This window comes from Staurois parvus, unplaced genomic scaffold (genome assembly GCF_062004578.1).
Source record: "Staurois parvus isolate SC_StPar_1 unplaced genomic scaffold, SC_StPar_1.0 ptg000021l, whole genome shotgun sequence".
NCBI lineage: Eukaryota > Metazoa > Chordata > Amphibia > Anura > Ranidae > Staurois > Staurois parvus.
Genome location: NW_028317817.1, coordinates 15,901,767 through 15,927,676, shown reverse-complemented (window position 1 = coordinate 15,927,676; position 25,910 = coordinate 15,901,767). Strand labels below are relative to the sequence as shown.

Here is a 25,910-nt window from a genome sequence, read left to right as displayed (position 1 = left end):
GAACCTGAACTCTACCTTCAAATGCAATTTCCAACCGTTTTTGTCTTCCTTGCAACAAAACTTGGCCGAATGGAAACATCTGGCTTTGTCTTGGTTTGGATGCTGTAATGTACTCAAAATGAATGTAATGCCCAGACTACTATACCTCCTACAGACCTTGCCGATTAAACGATCACAGACGTATTTTCACGCTTTAAGGTCAATTTGTGTCCATTTTGTTTGGCGCGGGAGGTCTTCGCATGTTAGTAAATCACTCTTGCTACGACCCAAATTGAGAGGGGGCATTGGCTTCCCAGACCCAGCCTTGTATTACACAGCAGTCCACATGACTCGAGTATTTGACTGGTGCAGACATAGCCTATATAAACTTTGGGTCTCTCTGGAACAGGACTTTGCAGGAGCACCTCTGGGGGGGATTCCCGGGGCAGCTGCTCAGTTTACCTCACATTCATCTCCTCACCCTTTAATGCAGGCTACACTGGCGGAACTGGGAAGGTTGTACAAACTTTCTTCTTTGGACAGCTTTCCATCTCCGATGATACTGATGGACATTCTTCCATCATGCCCACCAGAAACTTTTACATGCAAGCATTCATACTTTACAGCATTTCATCACACCTGCCTAAAACCTTTGTATGGTAGTGTACAATTGCCTAATTTGAGGCCCAAAAAAATCCTAGAGTTCTGCTTTTTTCATCGTGGTAGGCAGATTTGCATGTTCTCCTGTGACTATATAAGCTATGCTGACTAAGCAGCAGCTTAACCACTTGCCCTCCATAACGATTTTCTCCTTCCTTAGCAGGCTATTTTATGCTATTCCACACTGCATTACTTTAACTGACAATTGCGTGGACATGCAACACTGTACCCAAAACGAAATTTATATAATTTTTCTCACACAAATAGAGCTTTGTTTTGGTGGTATTTGATCTGTTTTTTTGGGGGGGGCTCTAAACTAGAAAAGACAGACAATTTTGAAAAAAAAAATGTTTTTTCTTTCTGTTATAGAAACAATTGAGTACTGTCCGTGATACTTTTTTTATTTGCACTAACATACAATTTTGAGGACAAGCTTTCGGGGTATGTCCCCTTCTTCAAGGTCTAAGCAGTACTATTACAAATCACAAAGTTTAAGCAGAATGTTAGAAGGGATTGAGAAAAAAAAAAGGCTACAGATAAGATACATCAAAAGCGAGGGGGGTAGGGGGGGAATACTACACTCACACAGAGGGGGTCAAGCTTTGGCTAATAGATAGTCATAAAGCTGTCAGATAATGGTTGAGGAATCCCATGTCCAAGTTAAGGCCGTTATCTTTTGTGTCAAATAGAATTATCATTCTTAGTTCAAATGTTTTTCTTTCCTGGATGGATTTGAATTTTCCTCTCAGAACTAAAATATTGAGGTCTTCCATATTGTGGCCTGGTTGGGTGAAATGGTGTCCTACAGGTGTGCAGAGGTCATCTTCTTTATGTTCCTTGATGGTATGTCTGTGCAAATTCATCCTTTTTGCAACTTCTGTCCTGTTTCACCAACATAAGATCCTTTGCTGCATTTTCTGCACTGGATAAGGTATACAACATTACTGGAGGTGCAGCTGTATGATCTGAAAATATTGAAGACTAATACGGCTACAATCACCTTCTTTCTGTTATATAATATATCCAATAAAAAAATCAAATCTCTTCATAAATTTTGACCAAAATCTATTTTATTACATGTCCTTGGTAGAACCAAATCCCAATAAGTGTGTATTGATTGTATTGATTGGTTTGTATGAAAGGTATAGTGTCTACAAACTATGGGATCTAGTACTGGAATTTTAATTTATTTTTTTTTATACTACTAATGTCGGTGATCAGCGACTTATAATGAGACTGTGATACTGCGGCAGACAATCTGACACTAACTCTGGGGAGAACTGACTAACTGCCACCGATATCACCAGTGACATTATTGCAGTAATCAGTGCTGATAAAATGTACTGTCACTGTAATAATGACATTGGGTAGGAAGGAGTTAACATCTAGGATGATCATGGGGTTAACTGTGTGCCTAACTATGTGTATTGTGTGCTGCTTTCACTAAGGATCTTTTTGCTTTTATTCCCTGCATAGCAGGGAATGAAAAAACAGCAAGATCCCCTGTTATTGAACAAAGCTCTGTATTGTTTACAATGAGCTATGTTCAGTGCTGATCACCAGGTCCCGGTAGTCAGTCAGTGGCTGGGACCCAGTGGTCGGCATGTTCTATAACAAATCACTGCACAGCCAGCCCATGCCTGAGCGTGCATATCACGTAAGTTATATGGTTGGCAAGCAATTAAGCTGCTAGTAGGGCCACCCAAGCAAAACATATCAAAGGGGAAACGTCAAAATAGTAGTTCATTATACATGGTAGCAGACATAGAAACCATATAATGTCAAATGATAAAAAAATAAATATACATGAAAAAAAGCATATAATGGCTGTTGCCTAGTGATATGTGCCCTTACTAATGATACAGTGAGATATATTGTCAGACTAGATATAATACCATTATTATTATTTATAAGGCCACTAGAAGAAAACCAGATTGAAAAAGAGTGAGACTGGATGTGTTTTAATAAATACAAAATGTGGGTTTAAGCTTGAAGATGTTAGGGTATATAGGGGTGCCAACATAAGCTCAGGTAATTACTAACTAGCTTGTAATATACTTGCAAAGTATATGTCCAATATTAGGGAAATCCATAGGACCGCAAATAGGTGTAAATATAGAGAGTCTGAAAGATAGAGAACTGCTGTGGATATAATAGATAGTGCTATAGCAGAGAAGATGAAGGGCAAAGGGTGTAGCGCTACCCCCTGCAGGAGCCGCTGGATAAGGTGGATTCTCTGTTCTTTACCTCAACCTCCTCGATGAAGCTTGCAATATCACTAAAGGCAATACCAGGTACAAAATAATGATGCTGGGTCAGGAAACAGACACCAAACACATTAGTAAAAGCAAGTCTTAATATATTGTCACATACTATGATTGATAACGATAAAAGCTTGAAAATGGATTGGCAATAGTGATAGTACAACTCAACATACGGTATTCTCAGTAGTCGTCTGCAGTGGGTATAGTATAACACTATGCACCAGGATCATCATAAACAGTATGAAGGTCACCGTAAGTGCAGCAATGGACAGAAATGTGGTTAAATTTCCTGCGTTCAGGTGATTATGCTACCAAAGTGCATTAAGTGTAACTATGCTAGGCCTAGGCTAACTGGACAGCAGTACCCTATGTGAGTAGTAGATAGGGGGGGCTTTATAGGGGGCAGTCCTTTACTTTATTCTTCTGCTGGCTATTTTTGGGGCCAAAAAGCAACGTATGTGGACCTAATGACAGTCTTGGTGAGCCAGCATACAGTGTAGGTGCTGTGTACTAAATGTCCTGCTTACAGGGATTCAGTTTCTGCTATCAGTGTAGAAGTATTGGGCGGTGCACCTTCTCACCAGTCCCTGTGGTGCAGCTGTAGACACCCACTGTAGGAAAGGGGCTCTTTTGCCTCTGCGCAGATAGCTCTGGTGATCAGAAGTCAAGGAAGGGAGAGTAAGAGATTGCTCTAGTCTCTTTGCTTCAAGGGTGAAATTGATTTAATCACTGCGGTCCATGCAGTGCTGCTTCATTGTCACTGCTATTGGGCCCCAAGCTCTGGTCCCCATCAATCTGGTTTCCCATTGAGATGTGTAAACTCAGGCTGATGTGCTCATATGGACGCCTGCACTATGTAGTCAGGTAACAGCAATTCCATCATTCTACCTCTTGCTCAGTCCTATGGGAACTGTAGTGTAAGGTTCCAAGAATCACATTCTATGGTTGATGTTCTGAACTTCAATTCCCATGATCCTTGGCATTCTGCATAGATGTCCAAGGGTTTTCCTGGTTATAGCTCTCTTCTGCTGACTGGAGGGGATAGTGCAACACAACATCCAGCATAACAGTATAACATGAAAGTAAACCTGACTGTAAAGAGGACAATATCTCCTTTTCCATGTTTCTGCAGTCCAGAACCTGGCTACAATGGGAACAAAACAGAAATGTACAGGACAGGATGAACACAAAAGATTTATGGTGCAGGCAACAGTTAAGACGTTAGCAAAGAAAACGCAAGAGAAAATAAATGGTTTAATGAGGAGCATGAGAGCGTAGCTTATGAAAAGAAGCAATCATATAGGGTAATGTGTAAGATGGAAAGAAGGAAACCACATCAAAAAGCAAGAATATGAGAGAGATAATTTGATGAAACTTAAGCAGTTGAGGGAAAATAAAGAGCAGCCTGTTTTTCAAAGATGGGAACTAAAAGCCCTGAGCTGAAATCTACTTCAGGGTTACATGTGTAAAAGTAAAAAGGGTGATCTTTTCACAGATATAAGGGGTATCCTAAACAGGGGGACAAAACAGTGAATGAAATTTCTGTTGCAGTAAGTATTGCTAGAATTCTACTGCTAGCCTTTTCTGACATTTTTTGTTTACATGCAAAAATCAGTATTTTGTGGTAGAAAATTACTTATAATTCCCAAACATTGTATATATTTTTAAAGCAGAGGCCCTAGAGAATAAAATAGTGGGTGTTCCAATTTTGTATGTCACTTGGTATTTATGCAGCATTTTTTAACCACAGTTTAAAATACACTTTAATGTATTGTAATTCACACAAACACAATATAATACTCAATTGTTTGATAAAATAAAAAAAGATGATATTATGTCGATTACTTTAGATGTACACGGGGGTCTGGTGCTAGAATTATTGTTCTCGATCTGATGTTTGTGACGATACCTCACATGTGTGGTGTGATCGCTGTTTACGTACCAATGCTTGCGTACGCCTTTCTGCACAATTGTGTGTGGGGGAGTAGGTGCTTATCATTTTTTTCTTTTAAATATTTTTTTGATTTTTACACTGTACTGTTTTTTTTTATTAGCTTTATTGCTATCACAAAGGATGAACAACATTCCTTCTGATAACATAAGCAGTGACAGGTACTGCATACTAGTACATTATGACAGACTGCCTACAAATGGAGTCCTCCAGGCCTGCACTGTCATGGCTCTCCCTGGTCCCCACGCTTCCATCTTTACCTGGTCTGTCTTCCGGGTTTCCTCATGCTCATGGGAGTCACATTGCCACTGCACACTGAGTGGGCCTTTAATGTTGTCTGGGCTGCGCATGTGTGGCTCAGCTCACAATATCCACTGAAAGGTAGAGGGGACATTTATGACAGAAGATATCTCTAGGATCTGTCATAAAAACCCTGCCAGTCAGAAGTTTTTCAGATTTTCACTTTACTACCACTTTAATAATATTAATGCACTGGGTGCTGGCTGGGTGGGTGATGAACCGACATGTATTTTCTTTTCCAATTGTTTTTATTGAGGTTTTGAACAGTACAAAGGCAAAACCATATACTAGTACTACAGAAAAATATCGGTACATAGTGGTTTAAATAGCCTACAATATTGTTTAAAAATGAATTCTTTGCCTAAAATTCGGTACTTGTTTCATACCTTGCCAATAATGATAAACATGTCTGAGTTACATATTTTCCAACAGAAGGTGTTAAAATTCATATGGGGAAATAAGAGACCCAGGGTGAATAGACGTATGCTTTTTGCTTCGAGATTGATGGGAGGACTGGGGGCCCCCAGACCTATCTAAATATTTGTACCCATTGATGCACTATCATTCTAAACATGTCCGCCCCCTGTGGATGCTCCCATGTCCCTAATATCCCTATCATCCATATGATATGGCTGAAAGTCAGGGATAGAACCGCAATTTTGTGCCCCACGTCATCATTTTCCCTTTTCTTATGGGATAGATTGGTGTATAAGCATGGCTTTAAATCCCTCCACACTCCCCTAGCTCCTTTATTGGGCAATCCGGCATTTCCCCCAGGACTCAGCCCCTTGGCTTTTGAATGGTGGACAAATAAAGGTTTTCTTCAGTTGGCCCTTTTTTGCGACCATAGAGGCCCCATACCTAGGATAGTATTTCAGGAGCAACATCACCTCCCTCCCCACTAAGGAACTCTATCGCCTCTCACAAATAACCCACTTTCTTCATACGCTTAGACGCACCAGTGGCTTGTCCTCATTGACTCCAATAGAACATTTCTGTAGAACTCTAGATAAACACACTGGTCATATATCCATGATATACACTATCTTACAAATGGATTCCTCCACGTTACCCTACATGGAACTCTGGGAACAAGACCTGGGGGAAGTATTAGAGGTGGCAGAGTGGAATAAACTGGTGCAGCTCAATTCCAAAAATTATATCAATACTTCATTGATCGAAGCTAATTATAATGTTTTCTTGCTGTGGTATTTGGTACCCTCCCATTTGGCGTCTTTTGCTCAGGGGGCCTTCTCCAGGTGTTTCCGTGGCTGCAGACAGGAGGGATCGGTTCTCCATACATGGTGGACCTTTAGCAAAGTAAAGCGATTCTGGATTTGCACATATAATTTTATATATTCACTTACCCAGGTTAATCTTATCAAATCTCCACTTCAGGCCCTCCTGGGGAAGCCGGTGGAAGGCATACCTGGATATGTGAGACGCCTAATTACATTTATATTTACTGCAGCCGGAATATCCATTGCACACTCCTGGCAGTCCAACTTGGTCACCCTTGACCTCCTGAAGGCCAAGCTGACCTGGATAATGGTCAGTGAACGTTTGACCGCTGTTCTTCATGATAGGATTTATTAATTATAGGTATTTATATAGAGCTGTCGATTTACGCAGTGCTTTACATATATATTGTATATTCACATTAGTCCCTAACCCTCAAGGGGAATACAATCTAAAACCCCTAACTTACATTCATGCATACTAGGGCCAATTTAGACAGGATCCAATTAACTTACCAGCAGGTTATAGCAACATGTGAAGGGATGTCTACAGTGTTACCTGATAATACAATATGAAATATATTTACCATGGTCCTGACTGTAATAAATAAAGCAAAAATATATACCAAACCACTTTATATCCCCTTTATAATAATGTCCTTCTTGTTACTTTGGCTTGAGTTAATAGTTCATGATGTTGACCTAAAATCTAGCAGTGCATTTTATAGTAAAGCAAATACATAATTTGTTGGACATATTCCAAATTGAAAATTCATATTATTTACACATTGTGTCACAGCTGGCCTACTTTGAAAATACCTGGGATCCTTGGATGAAATATCTCTCAGCACCGTCCTAGGCTGGATGGTGGACAATATGGGGAATCTATAAACAGTACACGTCTTATACCCCGCGTCTGGCCGCCCGCCGGTTCCTTCTCCTTCACATGTCCTTTCTTCTTTCTCCCTCTCTATTTTTTTTTTCTATTTCTCTTTTCGCTCTTCCCTTCTTCCCTCTTTACTTCATTTCTTTCCCTTTATGTTTCTTTCCCTAGTATTGTAAATAGTTAACTAAAGGCCATGGGGGGTGTCTCCCCTTCAGGCCTGCTGAACATTGAAGGGTGGTCGATCCTCTATACAGGTCGCGGTAGTCTCTGACGCCAGGCCTGACAATAAGTTTTACTTTAGTTTTCATTTTCTCTCTTACCTTATTGTTATGGGCCTTACATTTACAGTGAGGAACAGAAGTATTTGAACACCCTGCAATTTTGCAAGTTCTCCCACTTAGAAATCATGGAGGGGTCTGAAATTCACATTGTAGGTGCATTCCCACTCTGAGAGACAGAATTTAAAAAAAAATTCAGGACATCACATTGTATGATTTTTAAAGAATTTATTTGTCTTGCACTGCTGAACATAAGTATTTGAACACCTGAGAAAATCAGTGTTAATATTTGGTACAGAAGCCTTTGTTTGCAATTACAGTGGTCAAACATTTCCTGTAGTTTTTGACCAGGTTTGCACACACTGCAACGGGGATTTTGGCCCACTCCTCCACACAGATCTTCTCCAGATCTGTCAGGTTTCGGGGCTGCCCCTCCAAAGATGTTCTATTGGATTTAGGTCTGGAGACTGGCTAGGCCACTCCAGCACCTTGATATGCTTCTTACGGAGCCACTCCTTGGTTATCCTGGCTGTGTGCTTCAGGTCGTTGTCATGTTGGAAGACCCAGCCACGACCCATCTTCAATGCTCTGACTGAGGGAAGGAGGTTGTTGCTCAAAATCTCACAATAAACTGGCCCCATTCATCCTCTCCTTAATACAGTGCAGTCGTCCTGTCCCCTTCTCAGAAAAGCACCCCCAAAGCATGATGTTACCACCCCCATGCTTCACAGTAGGGATGGTGTTCTTGGGATGCAACTCATCCTTCTTTTTCCTCCAAACACGATGAGTGAAGTTTAGACCAAAAAGTTCTACTTTGGTCTCATCTGACCACATTCTCCCATGCCTCCTCTGGATCATCCAGATGGTCATTGGCAAACTTCAGACGGGCCTGGACATGTGATGACTTGAGCAGGGGAACCTTCCATGCAATGCATGATTTGAAACCATAACGGCGTAGTGTTCTACCGACAGTGACCTTTGAAACTGTGGACCCAGCTCTCTTCATGTCATTGACCAGCTCCTCCCTTGTAGTTCTGGGCTGATTCCTCACCTTTCTTATCTTCAGTGATACCCCACGAGGTGAGATCTTGCATGAAGCCCCAGTCCGAGGGAGACTTACAGTCGTCTTTAGCCTCTTCCATTTTCTAACAATTGCTCCAACAGTTGATCTATTTTCACCAAGCTGCTTGGCAATCGCCGCGTAGCCCTTTCCAGCCTTGTGGAGGTCCACAATTTTGTCTCTGGTGTCTTTTGACAGCTCTTTGGTCTTGCCCATGGTAGTAGTTGGCATCTGACTGACTGTGGGGTAGACAGGTGTCTTTAAAGAGCTCAGACAGGTGCTACTAAGTTAGATTAATGAGTGGAGTAGAGGTGGACTTTTTAAAGGCACAGTAACAGGTCTTTGAGAGCCAGAATTCTTGCTGTTTCTTAGGTGTTCAAATACTTATGTTCAGCAGTGCAAGACAAATAATTTCTATAAAAATCATACAATGTGATTTCCTGAATTTTTTTTTAAAATTCTGTCTCTCAGAGTGGGAATGCACCTACAATGTGAATTTCAGACCCCTCCATGATTTCTAAGTGGGAGAACTTGCAAAATTGCAGGGTGTTCAAATATTTCTATTCCTCACTGTATAAGTCCCAGTGGGACCCTTTTGGCTATCATTAACTGACAATTGTCCTGCAATATTGTATATTGTGCATTGCTTGTATCAGCCCAGATGGGTTGCAGTTTGTGGAAAAATGGATGTATAATTTCTGGACTGGCTTGTAACTCCTTCTTGTCTAAGATAAAATGCATAAACATCATTGAAATAAAAACATTCCAGAATGGTCCAAACAAGCATTCACCCTTAAAGGGCAGGGTACCCTCAATTTGTTTTTTGCAAAGAAATTTTGCTGACCAACACTTGGGTCACAGGATTCTTGTCATGTGGACAGACATAGTGCCTATCCATGAAAGCTGCCTTATGGAGACCTCCAAGGTATCCACCAAGAAACTCAAGGCTTTTGGAAAGTCTTTCGGGACTTGCCAGGTCCTCTGGGTCTGATTCTCTTGAATGGAGCATATTCATTATTTAGACTTTAAGGGCTTGGCAAACTCCCACCACAGTTACCACGGGCTGCAGAGCTACTTTTACCAGGGAGAAAGATGCCTTAAAGATGGCCTCTAACTTCCTTACCTTCTTTAGAGGCCAGGACCTCATCCACCTGGACTGCTTTTTGAAGAATTCCACCTCCATGAGCTACTGGTGAGTGAAATGCTTTGGTGGTGAATGCACCTTCCCCGAGTGAGTTCAGTAGGCATATGTCATTTCTTGTGAGTGTGCACTGGAAAAAACTTTGGCAGCTACCAGGACCCGAAACCAGTGACTTTGGGGGAAGAGGTTTGCAGCAACAGTAACTTAAGGTTAGTAAGTACCACATCTTCCAGGAAACTCACTCTGGTTATCTGTGTCTGAGACATCCCTGTACCCTGAGACTTCTCCTGGGAGGACTTATCCACAGAGGATTCCTGATCCTCAAAAGCATTCACCTCTTTCTTATCCTGAGGAATTTCCTCTGATGCCTCATCCTCCCTCAAAAGGGGAGGATAGGAAAGAGAACACCCATGTTTGCATCCTAGGCATTCCAACCCAGTGAGAACCCATGAGAGTTAATCATGCAGTCCAGATATGGATGCAGAAAATAACCACCTTGATACAAGGAGGTTGAGGACTGTGCCCCTAAAATAGTGGAAATTCCTGAAAAGGGCAGGGCAAACTTTGTAGAGGGTTCTTCATATTTGATTAAGGGATATGGGAGCCCACCCCATCATCTTTCCCTCCACCTTTTTGTCTGTGTGAGGCCATGTCATGTTGAGAGTTAAACAGATTTGTGAACCCCAAATGGAAGCAGCCACTCGGCTAAGAGGAGTGTCTGCCTAAGCCAGAACACCTCGGTGGCAGTCACTCCCAGTAGATAATGTCCCAATATTTGCTGTGCCTGGATGCAGAGCTGCAGTGGTGGTGGGCAGGATTGTAGGCAGACGCTGAGCAACCAAGACTGTTCATGCGGTGTGACCAGGTATCTCTACCCTGTTTAGATTAGGAGTTGTAAGACAGCCCCTTTGTCACCCTAGTACAAAACTGCCCAAAAATAATAAAAAGGGATAGCTGTCAGGGGGAATGGCCACCATGCTTCACTATAACAAATTCACTCACCAGTCCATGGCTACAGGGCCAGTAGGCCCAATCTCATAGCTTTATATCTGCAGTGTAAGATCTACAGCATTGCTGTCTGTATCTATAGCCTTGTAGTTGTGTATCTGCAGTATAAGATCTACAGCATTGCTGCCTCTGATTGCTATTCTGGAGATTTGGAGGGAGATTTGGTAAAGACATTGTTGCTCTCTATTCTTGCTCAAGGAAAAAAAGCACTGCATTGCCCTACCAAGATGGCCACCTCCACACAGAGATCCTGTACAGAACAAAGCACAGTAATTCAGTAATGGGGTAATGACCAACTGCAGAGAGGTCACAGGCAAGAAAGATGACTAGCCATTTGCCTGCTCTTTTTTGGGTACAACTTGCTGAGTTTCTCTTTAAAGCATATGTCAAGGCAAAAAAAAAACTGAAAAACACACAGTATTATCTACAAGTTGCACATTTCCCCATTTTTAGTCCCTTTAAACTTTGCAGGTACAGAAGAATAACTGCTGATGTGCTAGAAATATAGTGTGCTCTTCCATTTTGACATGACAACACAGTGTATTTTTGGCTCTAAATTCCAAAGCATGTGTTATCAGTTCTATCAAATCATGTGTTATCAGTTCTATCTACTTTGTTTCCGATGGATTACAAAAAACACAGCCCACTCTTCATCTCCTCACCCTTCCTCACTGCATAAGTCAGGATTTCTCAACCAGGGCTCTGTGGAACTCTAGGGTTCCTCCCAAGGTTGATAGAGGTTTCTTTAGCAATGATCAAATTTTGCTTCTCCGATAAGTTCTCACTGACACCATTGATCTTTTTAGCTATCTGTTGGATACCATCACACTATTCTATCTGTGACCATCACACTATTCTGTGTTATGACTTGTAGATATAGTAATTTTTAGCAGGGGTTCTCTGAGACCAAAAAGTTATTTTAAGGGTCCTCTGTGTTGAAAAGGTTGAGAAAGTCTGCCATAAGCACTTCTTGTGCACAGACAGAGAGCATATAAAAAGTTTTCAGCTCACAAGATTTATGTAGAATCATGCTGGTTCTTTTTGCACTTAGAAAACAGAGAAAACAGATATAACAAAACACTTTCAAATGTGTATTTAGCAGACCAAAAGGGAGCAAGTAAGTTCATTGTGCTTGTTTACATACACTTATAGAAAAAAATGAATTTATACTGTATATACCGTATTTGCCGGCGTATAAGACGACTGGGCGTATAAGACGACCCCCCTACTTTTCCTGCTAAAATGTAGTGTTTGGGCTATACTTGCCGTATAAGACTACCCCTCTTCCAGTGCACACCAGTGGGAGGAATAGTGCCCCATCATCGGTATCAGTGGGGGGAATAGTGCCCCATCATTGGTATCAGTGGGGGGAATAGTGTCCCATCATTAGTATCAGTGGGGGGAATGGTGCCCCATCATTGGTGTCAGTAGGAGGAATAGTGTCCCAACATTGGTGTCAGTGGGAGGAATGGTGTCCCATCATTGGTGTCAGTGGGGGGTGGAATAGTGCCCCATCGTTGGTGTCAGTGGGGGGGGAAAATAGTGCCCCATCGTTGGTGTCAGTGGGGGGGAGGAATAGTGCCCCATCATTGGTGTCAGTGGGGGTGGAATAGTGCCCCATCATTGGTGTCAGTGGGGGGGTGGAATAGTGCCCCATCGTTGGTGTCAGTGGGAGGAATAGTGCCCCATCATAGGTATCAGCGGGAGGAATAGTGCCCCATCATTGGTATCAGTGACACCAATGATGGGGCACTATTCCTCCCACTGACACTTGCTGACTCTGTTCTCGTATGGTGCTGCTGCAGCCAGCATATGTGGTTGCAGAAGCACCTCTACACTGACCACTTACCTGCTGGTCCTGCACTCGATTTTCGCGTGGCCGCTCGGCTCCACCCTCTCGCCGGTGATTGGCCGCCTGTGTGCCTTTCCTGAGCTACAGTTCTGGCGGCCAATCGCTGGTGAGGAGGCGGAGCCGAGCAGCCGCGCGAACTCCAGTGGCCGAACTGAAGGCGCAGCCGCGCTTCCTGGACCGGATCGTCGTGGGACCGGAACCAGGTAAGAAATAGCCCCTGCCCACCCCTGTACTTAGTGTCCCTTCCGTTAGGGGAAGGGGGGGGGGCGGCGGCGGCACCGCGCCGCCCCCCTAAAAAGTGTCATGTCATGTTATACCGGCGTATAAGACGACCCCCGACTTTTGAGAAGATTTTTAAGGGGTAAAAAGTCGTCTTATACGCCGGCAAATACGGTAAGTAAAGTATATTCCACCTTTATTCTGTTTTAAATAGTGCAATCAAAAGTTCAGAAAAATCTAGGAAAAATATCTTGCAGTGTTCACTGCAAATCACTAAAAAAAAAATCACTGTTTATTTTCCAGGTGACAAAAGGAAAAGTAGTGAACCTTATTCTGCAGAAGATTCCAAAAGACCCAGAGCAGTAGGAGACATTCCTATTGAACTGATCAATGAAGTAATGTCTACTATCACAGATCCTGCTGCCATGCTGGGCCCTGAGGTATATCTAGATTAACAATATATGATTACCATGAAAAACCGGTATTATAACCTTTCCTGATCATGCTCTTTTTATGTTGATGATGAATTAACAGAAATAATGCACAATACATTTAACTAATTAAAAAATTGCATTAAATTATCTGATAAGCAATATTTTTAGATGACATATTTCTGCTGCTATATAAAAAGTACACTGTAAATAATGTATTACCATGGAAAAAGCTAGCCATATGAAGTATATGTTTTCTGCTGTGAAATAGAGCATTATTCCACAAAGTGGAGAGGAAATGGTGAGAATATGACATCTGTTAGTTTGCATGGATATTTGAAAGAAATATGCTTAGGGCAGGATGAATCCAACATCCAGGTAATCAATGAATTTTTCTTGGAAGTATTAATTTGTCAAAGTGAGCCTGTCATCGGGACTCCCTCTCCTCTTTGGCTGAGACAGCAATGGGAGCCATTGAGAAGAGAGAGGGTGGGGCCGAGCCACGGCTCTGTGTGTGAATGGACACACGGAGCAGCAGCTGGGGAGTGTGCATGCTCGGGTGCCCCTATAGCAAGCTGTTTGCTGTGGGGGCACCCGACAGGAAGGAGGGGCCAAGAGTGCTGGCGGGGACCCGAGAAGAGAAGGATCTGGGCTGTTCTGTGCAAAACCACTGCACACAGCAAGTAAGTATAGACCTGTTTGTTTTTTGTTTTTAATATAAGCCTTTAGAATCACTTTAAGAGCACTAAGTGTCATTTCTGTCTTCTGCGTCATTCCTTTGCTATCAGCATGAATCACTTCTGTCAAGTTGTCATGACACCAAGAGAAAAAAGGTGACAGGGAATGAACCTCCAGTAGAGTGACAGCCTCAGCTCCTGTGAGCTGCGTGGAGGGGGTGTGTCCATTCCCTTCAATCATCTCTCAAATCTCTCCTCAGTGAGCTCTGCAGAGTGTCACCTCAGCTCTCCACCCCCTTTTTTCTGACAGCTTTACAAGCTTTTTAAATTCAGCACTTTCAATAGATGTAGAGATGAGATCACTGCAGATAGAAAAGTACAACTTATGTAGGAGGATTTGTTTCATCTCTGTGTATCACCCAACGCCAGTCACTTCACTGGGTATATGTAAGGGTTTGATGCAGTAGGAAAAAGGATCAGCCGCACACCAGAGGATAGATGAATATAGTGTGTATTTATTGATCCATAGGACAAACAAAACACCAGGACATGAATACAGGACCTGTTAACGTGTTTCACACGATCTCGTGCTTAATCTTGAAACGTGTGAAACGCGTTAACAGTGTTTATTTCAGACAAAACCTGAACTGTAAAATTGCAGTAAGATAACTAAGCCTGCGAATGTAATGATCCAGTATAGTCACTCAGTGTGCATATATAATGGCAAACTACATAGAAACAAGGCTATTAAAATTCCTCGATAAGATTATTTAAATGTGTCACTCTCACATCTACAGTATATCTAAAACCCATTAAAATGTAGCTCATATTTAATGGAAACATATTCCCTGCCATCCTAAAATGACTTGCCTCTTAGATTTGACTTAAGCCTTCCCTGATTTATCTACTCTTTTATTATTCTGTTTTAATGTTTTAAAGTAAATAGAAACTCCAACCAAACTTTAATATACAGTAATAAAATTCTAGTTTTTTAATTTGAAACCATTTGCTGAGCTGTTTTTTATTCATTATTTCCATTTTATATTTATTAAGACCAGCTTTCTGTCTGCTATTTCTGCGAGAGATGAGGCAGCCAGGCTGGAAGAGCGCAGAGGTGTGATTGAGTTTCATGTTGTCGGGAATTCTCTTAACCAAAAACCCAATAAAAAGATCATGATTTGGCTTGTTGGCTTACAAAACGTCTTCTCACATCAGCTACCAAGGATGCCAAAGGAATATATCACCCGCCTTGTCTTTGATCCGTGAGTTACTTATGCATGTTAAAAAAGTCTCTTTTTTTATCTTCTGGCTACTGTTATGCTGATATTTCATCATGGTAAAATGAGTGTTGATCATCTAACACCATGTTTAGCTAGTTCTGTTCCCTAAAGGTGATAGTTTTAATAGTAATTTTATAATAGCAGACCCATATGCTATTGTATTTTGTACTGTTTATATACATACTTGCTTGCTACATTGTTAGGTTAAATGACTTGCAGTTATTAAGTTGTATTCCAAGCCAACAATTGTACTTTTGTTTGCGTACAAAGCTTTAGTAGCTAGTCCACCTTCTGATGTAATGCAGAAACCCATGCTGAAATCATCAACTTGAGATTTCATATGAACTACTCTTTGAGCACTAATTAGAATTAAAAATATATTAAAGATACCATCCATCAAAGACATGTGTTTTCCATGTGAAGAGCATATATTCAGTATGTAAGTTCTATCCTAATCAAAGAAAAATGTGTGCCAAGTGAGGGAAAGAGGCATGAATATACTTGAAAACACTTCTCTACTCTTGTTACACCTGGGCTGTAATGCAGTAAATCATTTCATTTGTATGGGTTTCTCCAGTGAGAAAAATGATAGTAATTATATTTCTTACTAAAACTTTGGTGTTCTCCGTGACTCAGTCATTATCAGTTTGATGAGGTCCTACCCAGGCTATTCAAGTATCCACTCTCACGCTTGTTCAACTCAGCTAAAGAAGTTGTGCATTAAAAATATGAAATCCTAATGTATAAAATCTTAACATGATAACCTGTCTGTCTATCAGTGTATCTTATACTGCCATAGTCAGTTTCTGGCAATAACCAATTGCAACTCATTAATGGACATTACAAGTGCAGTTGCTGAGGTCTAGAAAATCAAATAGGACAGTCAGATGTGTTTAAGCTGTCTTATGACCTGACTACACACAACAAGTTCATTCTAAGCTTTCTCTTTCAGAGCACTAGAAAAATTAAGTATAGGTCTTTTATAGGAAAAAATTTTTGTTTCTGCCAGGGCACCTAGATATTAATTGAGTATGGTCGTGAGTTCACACAACATCCTTCACTTAAACACCTCTATAAAGATTTCTCTAAAGCTTAAACAAATCCCCTCTGAACTGTACAGCATCCATAAAGAGTTTTTGGAAATTGACATAGATCACTAAAAATGATGGTGTAATTAAATGCAACATTCTTAAAGCTAATTTTTCCCTTATGTTTTTAGGAGTTGTGATGCTACAGTCTGAGCAATTGATGTTTCTAAGAACATTTCTGTTTTTAGGAAACATAAAACACTTGCTCTTATCAAGGATGGACGTGTCATTGGGGGTATCTGCTTTCGAATGTTTCCAAGCCAAGGATTCACAGAGATAGTCTTCTGTGCTGTGACTTCGAATGAACAAGTAAAGGTGAGAAATGATTATCAGCATTTAAAAAAGCCCTTCTTAATCCAGAAGAATGAATGTTCAATAAATGTACAGTGGGTATTTCATTTAGTTAAATTTTCCTGTTCCTAATCACATCTGTTTATATTGCTCATACTTGAATGACTATCTATTTCTACTAGTATCTACACTACCTTAAATGAATACATTTGCAGCTACTATAAATGTTATCTCCTGGATATCTTAATTATTCTCTTCTTCAATATACAGTTAATGTCAGTAGATCCAAGTAGGGTAACAGGATGGTTGGAGAAATAACGGGTTTGCACCAGTATATCTGTTTGCATGAATACATGGTATCTTCACCAATCCTGATGACTTCTTTGAAAACTATGAGTCCTAATTACCTTGTGAGCCACTGAGGTATACTGACAATTATGTGTATTAGGTCGCTGGTTTGCCCACTCTCATAACATGCGTTTAATATCAATCAAATCATTACCACGCTCTAATTCCATACCAAAGTGTTTGTGAAAAAATCAATATATAATTAATAGTGACTGATATAAAGAAATATAAAAAATATTGATAAATTAAAATAGTGACCATAATATCAAATCACTGAATGTGCAATTCTCATTTAAATGTGCAAATATTCCATAAATAAACCACAAAGAATTTCATAATGAAATAAATATAAAAATAAAAAACTAGATAATATATGATGTGAAAAAGATCAACAGTACTGTCCCAAGTGCAACTGAGTAGATAAAGTTCCAGCAAAAACAGATATACTCTCCTTCAATATAAAGATAGGATCTTTGCAGTTGAGCTGTGAGCCTGTGTGGCTGCAAGGCTGTGAGGGATACTCCCTCCTTTAATCCGCTCCTTAATCCAATGCCTTTCCTCTTATGTATGTAACACATAACATTGCGCTTTGGGTATGTCAATAGCTGTAGCTGGCAGTAGAAAACAAAGCAGAGGGTGTGTGTCCTCACACCTTCAGTACTCGCCATATAGTAGATAAGATATGCGGTGACCTCACTGTCCCTCCCCAACGTGTTGCGCTACAGGGATTACATAGCTTCGTCTGGGGGATAATGTGTTACATACATTGGGCAGAGTAAGGCACATGACATCATTCCTAACAAGTGGAGCGCATGCATGCATAGAAGTAGGAAATGCCAGTGGAGCATGGCTCCTATGTAAGATTAATCTAGTGATACTAAGTGCTGGGCTGAGCACCAAGTAATGTAAGTACAATTTGTTTGTTTTATGCTATTTTAAATAAAATACAATTTTATGTGATATGGATCCCTCTGTTTCCTGCCTTTTATACAAAGGAGACCTCTGGAGGAGTGAGACCAAGGGGAAAGTTTTTTTCTGATTCAAACCAAGACCATTAGACCCACTTTTTAGCTTAAAGCCTATGCAGTTATGGGACATCTGTAGATATAAACAAACTGTACAGCTTTGACCAAAATTGAATAATGCCTTTGCTATAGGTGTAGGCCATTTAATTACCTCACAAAGTCTGACTGAAAAACTCCCAGAGGTAACATCATCCCATCCTGTCTTGTTGCTAGGATACTGCTAAGAGACCTCCAGCTGTTACTGATAACCTCCACCATCACAAGAGCAGGTTTTTTGTCTAATTCACCCCCCTCATGCTCTTTCTCTTACCTGGCAAATTAACTCTAAACTAAGTGTGTGAGAGCTCTCTGCTGTGATGGTGGAGGTGAACAGTAACAGCTGGGAGTGTCAATGTAGCAATGTCCTAGTAACAAGGCAGGAGGATGTGTTATAATCCCGGTTTTGCAGTCAGGTTTTGCCAGCACAGTTAGACGAGAAGTTATGACAGCCAGTCACAGAGAGATCTTTCCGATCTCCCTGCCAGCACACAGAGCGATAATACGCATGGGTGATTAGGGTGCTCCCAGGCACATCTGGCATACCCCGTGTGCGCACCTTTGTGGCCAGCATCATCCAACCTTATTCCTGTGAGGCCAGGATGTCGTGGACACTCTCTCTGGGGTTGTGCCATCACACAGCGTAGGCCCATGGTACTGAGTCAGTCCAGGAGGAAAGACCTTCTAAAACTGTAGCTTAGGAAAAACCCATGATGTCACTTGGCTGGCCTAAAAAAATATGTGTTGGGTGTGGGTTTTTTTAATGGATCAAAGGGGGCTTTGGAGGGGAAACTGGAGTTCTTTATTATATGTAATGAAAGTATTTGGTATATTTTACATGCCTTTTGTTTATAGTTTTGCATATTTACTTGCACACCAAGTTATGAAGTACAAATTGTAGTGACAGGGCCTTGGACAAACTATAAAACTGCTAGGAATGCTCACAATGGTTACACTTAGGCTGGCCATACACTGTACAATTTTCTTACAGTTTTCTGTCCAATTTCTGCCCAATTTCCATTAGATTTAGCTTCAACTATGTAGAGCAAGGGCATGCCTAATTGGATACAATTGAAAGTGTTGTTCATGATTAACTTCATATAATATGGTTTTTGGTAAATATAAAGCAAAATTCTCAAGAAAATTGTATAATGTATGGCCAGCCTTAGTTTGTGTGGTTTACATGAAAAAAACTGCTGTTTCAACTGCACAAACACCCTTAGACGTGTTATATTCATGCTTATCCCATGCTTGCCACTTGTGCTGGACAGCATGAGCTCCACGTAAATATGGAGAAAATTACTTTGAAACCTCTCCCTCCTCCTACCTATTTCCTGGAATGAGAATCATCCTTTATAACTCTTTGTGATGTAATTAGCAGGCTTGTAAAATTGTTGCAGGGGAGGTGCTAGGAAATACGTTCCAAATGAAGTAGGCATGCACCCCAGAACTACATCTCCCAAAAGCTTCTTACCATATGCACAGTGTGTGGGCAGGCTTAAGGTAGCAGAATTGTTTTGCAAAGAAATACGTTAATGTATGTATATGGAGTAAGACAGAGAGGACAGGAATGGGAGGAGTTTTGTAATCCAGCAGCTAAAGCTGAGAATGCTGCTTAGGATTTCTGAGCAGCAGGGGCAGCATTGTCTGCTCACTACAGGAAGTTAGGAGCTTACTAGATTTTTGGCAAGATCATCAGGTATTTGTACATGCAGCATTTTTCTTCTCTTCTTGCAACATTTTTAAAGAGACAAAACACATGGAAATGCTCATGTATTTTAGACATGCACTGCTTGTTTTGATTTTTTTTTGCCCAGCCTTTAACCACTTGCCCTCCTGAGGATTTACCCCCCTTCATGATCAGGCCATTTTTTGCATTACAGCCCTGCTTTACTTTAACTGACAATTGCGCGGTCATGCAACGCTGCACCCAAATTAAATTTTCTGTCCTTTTTCCCATGATTTGAGCTTTTTTTCGGTGGTATTTGATCACCTGTGCGGTTTTTATTTTTTGCGCTATAAGCAAAAAGAGTCTGACAATTTTGAGCAAAAAACAAACATTTTTTGCTATTAAATATGTTCAGTAAAAAAAATTAAAAAAAATCAAATTTCGTCATAAATTTAGGCCAAAATGTATTCTTTGCTAAAAAAAAATCTCAATAAGTGTAAATTAATTGGTTTACAGGCATGCCTCGATTTATGAATTCAGTTAGTTTTGCAGGACTTTTCGTATAGCAAAAAGTTCGTAAACCAAAACGCCGTTTCCCATAGGAATGCATTGAAAACCAATTAATCCATTCCGGAGGTCAGAAAAAAGTAAATGCTACTAAAATATCGCATTAATTATTTTATCAAGCCTTGCGGTATTTTGGTAGTGACAACCATGTTTTAATGTTTCAGCTGTCAGTGGGGAACCCCGCTGACAGCTGAGTGTAAAAGAATGCTGGCAATTAAAAAAATAAATAAATAAACGGCGTGGGGTCCCCTCTCCCATCCATACCAAGCCCTTCGGGTCTGGTTTGGATTTTGAGGGGAACTCTCACGCCAAAATTTGTTAAAAAAATGGCTAGGCACGTCAGGAAAGGGGGGGGGGCAGCGAGCGCCCCCCCCGAACCATACCAGGCCTGGCCAGTGGTTGTGGGGGTCTGCGGGCAGGGGGCTTATAGGAATCTGGGGCCCCCAGATGGCGCCCCCCACATGTGAATGAATATGGGGTACATGGTCCCGCTATTCATTCACAAATATAAAAAGTGTAGTGTGAAGTAAGACAGGACACGGTCTTTGACAAGTCCTTTATTAAAATAAAAGAATGTCCCCTGCAGTAGAACCAACGTCAAGAATAAAGAAAAAAAGGCTCTGCTTCCAGCGATGACCCCTGGCCATCTGCCTGCTCCGGTAGTTTGACAGTTCTTAAATATGTAAGAGGCGGGGCCACCCAGGGACATCACCCATGTGACCCCGCCCCATATGACATCATATGACATCATATGGTGGAGTCACATGTGTGATGTCCCCAGGTAGCCCCGCCCCTTACATATTTAATAACTGTCAAACCACTGCAGCAGGCAGATGGTTGCGGGCCATCGTTGGAAGCGGAGCCTTTTTTTTTTTTTCGGGTCGGCGGCGGCGGTGGACATCGTGACTGACATTGGATCTGCTGCGGGGAACATTCTTTTATTTTTTTCCTTTTAATAAAGGACTTGTCAAAGACCGTGTCCTGTCTTTTTTCACACTACACTATTTGTATATTTGTGAATGAGTAGGGGGACCATGTATCCCATACTCATTCACATGGGGGGGGCTGGGATCTGGGGGGGGCTTCCAGATTCTGATAAGCCCCCTGCCCGCAGACCCCCACAACCACCGGCCAGGGTTTTGGGGAAGAGGCCCTTGTCCCTTTTAACATGGGGACAAGGTGCTTTTGGGGGGAGCCCCCCCTGCCCCAAAGCTCCCCCTCATGTTGAGGGCATGTGGCCTGGTATGGTTCACGAGGGGGGGGCGCTCACTCGTCCCCCTCCCTTTCCTGACCTGCCGGGCTGCATGCTCAGATGAGGGTCTGATATGGATTTTGGGGGGGACCCCCATGCCATTCTTTTTTTTTTTTACATTTTAGCATGGGAGTTCCCTTCAAAATCTATACAAGACCCAAAGAGCTTGGTATGGATGGGAGGGGGGACCCCACACCTCCTTTTTTTTTTTTTTTTTTTTTATTATGGTGCCGGTTTTTAAATGTAATTACCGCTTTTTTTTTTTTTTCACTATAGCTCAGAGATTCAGCTTTCACTTTCCCCCCAGATAAAAGAAAGAAAGTTTTCTTTTAGTTTATTTCCCCAAGTTAAAAGAAACAATGTTTCCTTTTAGTTTCTTAAAAGAAACAGTTGCCTTTAACTTCTGGGAAAGTGACAGGTAATTCTGTGAGCTATAGTGAAGAAAAAAAAATCCCCGCAATTGCATTTAAAAATTGGCACCAACATACACTTCGTATTGCGAAAAAAATTAGTAAAACATTTGTAAACCAAGGCATTATTTGCAATGGGTTTTTCATTCGTAAACCAAAAATTATGTTAACCGTGGCGTTTGTAAACTGAGGTACACCTGTACTTGAAAGTTATAGCGTTTACAAATGGCGGTATAGATAATGGAATTTTTATTTTTTCTACTAGTAATGACGGCGATCAGCGACTTTTAGCGGGACTGCGGCGGACATTCTGACACTGGGGGGAACTAACTTGGTGTCACTGACACCACAGTGACACCAATACAGTGATCAGTGCTAAAAAAAAAAGCAATGACACTGTACTAATGGCATTGGGCAGGAAGGGGTTAATGTGAGGGGTGATCAAAGGGTTAACTGTGTGCTGGGAGTGTTTTACTAGGGGGTGGGATGTGTGCTCTTCACTGTAAGCACACTGATCGGGATGGCTGTATTGTGCACAGCCATCCCGAGCAGTTTGCTCGAGCTGACAGGGAGGAAGATTGTTTGTAAACAAAACAATCATTCTCCCCATCGGAGATGCTTGGTAATCACCGGGCGCCGGCAGGTAATTACCGGCCGGGATCTAGTGATTGACATCCGCGCCTGTGAATGGCTACCTACCCGGAGGTGCAAAATCACGTATATATACGTGATTCTGTGCACAGGTGCCGCCCTGTAGCAGTATATCTGCTATAGAGCAGTCCTTAAGCGGTTAATCATTTTACACAAGTCCAGATTATTACTGCAAAATAAGTAGGAAGGATAGAGAAAAGCAAAAGCATACTATGTAATTTTCAAAGGGGAGACTTACTGGGTAAAAGTCATTTTTCATTTTTTATCTTGCAGGGTTATGGCACTCATTTAATGAATCATTTGAAGGAATATCACATCAAACATAATGTATTGAATTTCCTCACCTACGCTGATGAATATGCAATAGGCTATTTCAAGAAACAGGTACAATGAGTTACTGCAAATTAACATTCATTGCAAATGCTTGTGTGCATATATTGTTCTTTTACAACTAGAGATTGGTTAGTATTTCAGTCAAAGTCTTATTCAGTAAAGGATAGAGAAAAGCACATAGACTTTTCTTGATATTTCACCTAAAATTTGTGCTGCCATGATTTGATCAGATATTTCATTTTACTAAACTATCAACAGACATGCATTCACAGACATTCACTTGCATAGAAATAAAGAAAAGCAAACATCTAAAGATGTAAAAGTCAAATAAAAAATTACATTACTGCAAAAAACTAATCACTGCAATAATAATTCACAACAAATACAATGTGTACCCCTTTTAAAGTAAATTTATCCCCCAAAAATATTTGGAGCTGCCTTTGCTGACCTCACTCTAAATTCTAAAAATTATAGTTGCTTGGAGATTCACTGTCTTCACTATTTGTTTTAGTGAATCACTCGAAATTCTTAGATAGAGAAATGTAAGAAGACCTTATCTACCTACTCTTACTTTTGGTCAGTGACTCAAAGCACTGAAACAATAGAGTCAGTAGGCAAACAGCTTTTTCAGAGGATCACATGACAGGGCTGCAGCTTAGCAATTATCCTAGGCACCCAGGGCTGTCCCATGTTCTCCATACCCAAAAGTACATGATATTCTTTTTGTTCCAGGCGACCAAAAGCAGTGGAAGTAAAAGAAAGAGGAGTTCTGTTGGGTGGTGCAGACATTAAAAGTGAACTTGTTGCTTTTGCATACATTAAGTAAAGTACAGGTTCATCATAGGGATCACTTGGTCTTTATGACCTGATCTATTGAGGAATGACTATATTTTGTTGGCCAGAATAAAGGGAAATGTTTTCAGATTCATATTTAGAATAAGGATCAGATTGCTTTTTTTAAGAAAACCTAGACTTATACTTTGAATATTATCATGATAAGGAAATGGTTAAATCATTTGAGGGTTCAGTAATCATTAAAGAAACATGAGAAAGACATGGAGGCTTCCAGCCTTGCTGTACTCTCACCTTTTTAAATTAGTACTCCTAAAACGAAGCTCCACACAAAAGGGGAAGTTCTGATTTACTGCTTTGTCCCCCACTCCCTGTTAAGGATTGGCACCTTTGAGGAGGGGGGGGAGAGCGGGTACCTGAATTTGACAGGTACCCGCTCCCACTTCTGGTGCTAAGTTGTCCTCCCTCCTCATAGTCTTCTGGGACATGGGACGGGTCCCAGAAAACTACGGGACCATTCACAAAGTGCAGCACTACTCACGCATGCACAGTAGGCACCCGGTGAAACCACAAGCTCTCATAGCCTGGTGCCCACACTGAAGGTGCCAGGGAGAGAAGACTAACAGTGAAACCAGCCATGATGAGGACACCACTGGACCGAGGGACAGGTAAGTGTCTGTATTTTAAAAGTCAGCAGCTACAGTTTGTGAAGCTGCTGACTTTTATTTTTTTTTTATTCAACTGGAACTCCACTTTAAGTCACTGACCCCAAGCATGATTGTATACAGATAAGAAACTCTGACTTTTCTCTGAATTTTCTAAACTGGATACAATACATGTTCCAGGGTAATGAAGCCTTTTCTGGAGCATTTTCAGGAGAGGTCCAATGATTTTCCTATGTTTTTCCCTAATGTACCGTATTTTCCGGCGTGTAAGACGACTTTTCAACCCCTGAAAATCTTCTGAAAAGTCGGGGGTCGTCTTATACGCCGGTGCGAACCGGTGTCAGGGTGGCACTTTTTCGAGGGGCGGCGTGGCGCCGCCCCCCCTCCTCCTCCAGTGGAACTAAGCACAGGGGTGGGCAGAGGGGCTGCTGTACCTTACCTGGCTCCGGTCCCACGACGATCCGGTCCAGGAAGCGCGGCTGCTCCTTCTTTCAGTTTGGCCGCTCGATGGTCACGCGGCCGCTCGGCTCCACCTCCTCACCGGTGATTGGGCGCCAGCACTGGAAAGCCACACAGGCGACCAATCACCGGCAAGGAGGCGGAGCCGAGCGGCCCCGTGAAAATCGAGCGGCCGCACTGGAAGAAGGAGCAGCCGCTCCTCTCCCCCACTGACACTAACGATGGGGCACTATTCCTCCTCCACACTGACACCAACGATGAGGCACTGTTCCTCTCCCACTGACACCAACGATGAGGCACTGTTCCTCCCCCACTGACACCAACGATGAGGCACTGTTCCTCCCCCACTGACACCAACGATGAGGCACTGTTCCTCCCCCACTGACACCAACGATGAGGCACTGTTCTCCCCACTGATACCAATGATGGGGCACTATTCCTCCTCCCCACTGATACCAATGATGGGGCACTATTCCTCCTCCCCACTGACACCAATGATGGGGCACTATTCTCCCCACTGATACCAATGATTGGGCACTATTCCTCCCACTGATACCAATGATGGGGCACTATTCCTCCCACTGACACCAGTGATGGGGCACTATTCTCCCCACTGATACCAATGATGGGGCACTATTCTCCCCACTGACACCAATGATGGGGCACTATTCCTCCCCCACTGACACCAATGATGGGGCACTATTCTCCCCACTGATACCAATGATGGGGCGCAATTCCTCCCACTGACACCAATGATGGGGCGCAATTCCTCCCACTGACACCAATGATGGGGCGCAATTCCTGCCACTGATACCAATGATGGGGCGCTATTCCTCCCACTGACACCAATGATGGGGCGCAATTCCTGCCACTGATACCAATGATGGGGCGCTATTCCTCCCACTGACACCAATGATGGGGTGCTATTCCTCCCACTGACACCAATGATGGGGTGCTATTCCTCCCACTGACACCAATGATGGGGTGCTACTCCTCCCACTGACACCAATGATGAGGCACTGTTCCTCCCCCACTGACACCAGCGATGAGGCACTGTTCTCCCCACTGATACCAATGATGGGGCACTATTCCTCCTCCCC

At 42.0% G+C, this 25,910-nt stretch overlaps 1 protein-coding gene across 2 annotated transcripts in view; it reads left to right on the top strand.

The window, feature by feature from the left end:
- The window catches only part of KAT2B (lysine acetyltransferase 2B), a 130,088-nt gene that overhangs the window by 86,500 nt on the left and 17,678 nt on the right, over positions 1-25,910 (top strand). For both annotated transcript variants that reach the window (XM_089691089.1, XM_089691096.1), the window contains exons 9-12: positions 13,140-13,276; positions 14,998-15,206; positions 16,501-16,627; positions 22,835-22,945. In XM_089691089.1, coding sequence (XP_089547215.1) covers positions 13,140-13,276; positions 14,998-15,206; positions 16,501-16,627; positions 22,835-22,945 — 584 coding nt within the window. The remainder of the gene's footprint in view (positions 1-13,139; positions 13,277-14,997; positions 15,207-16,500; positions 16,628-22,834; positions 22,946-25,910) is intronic.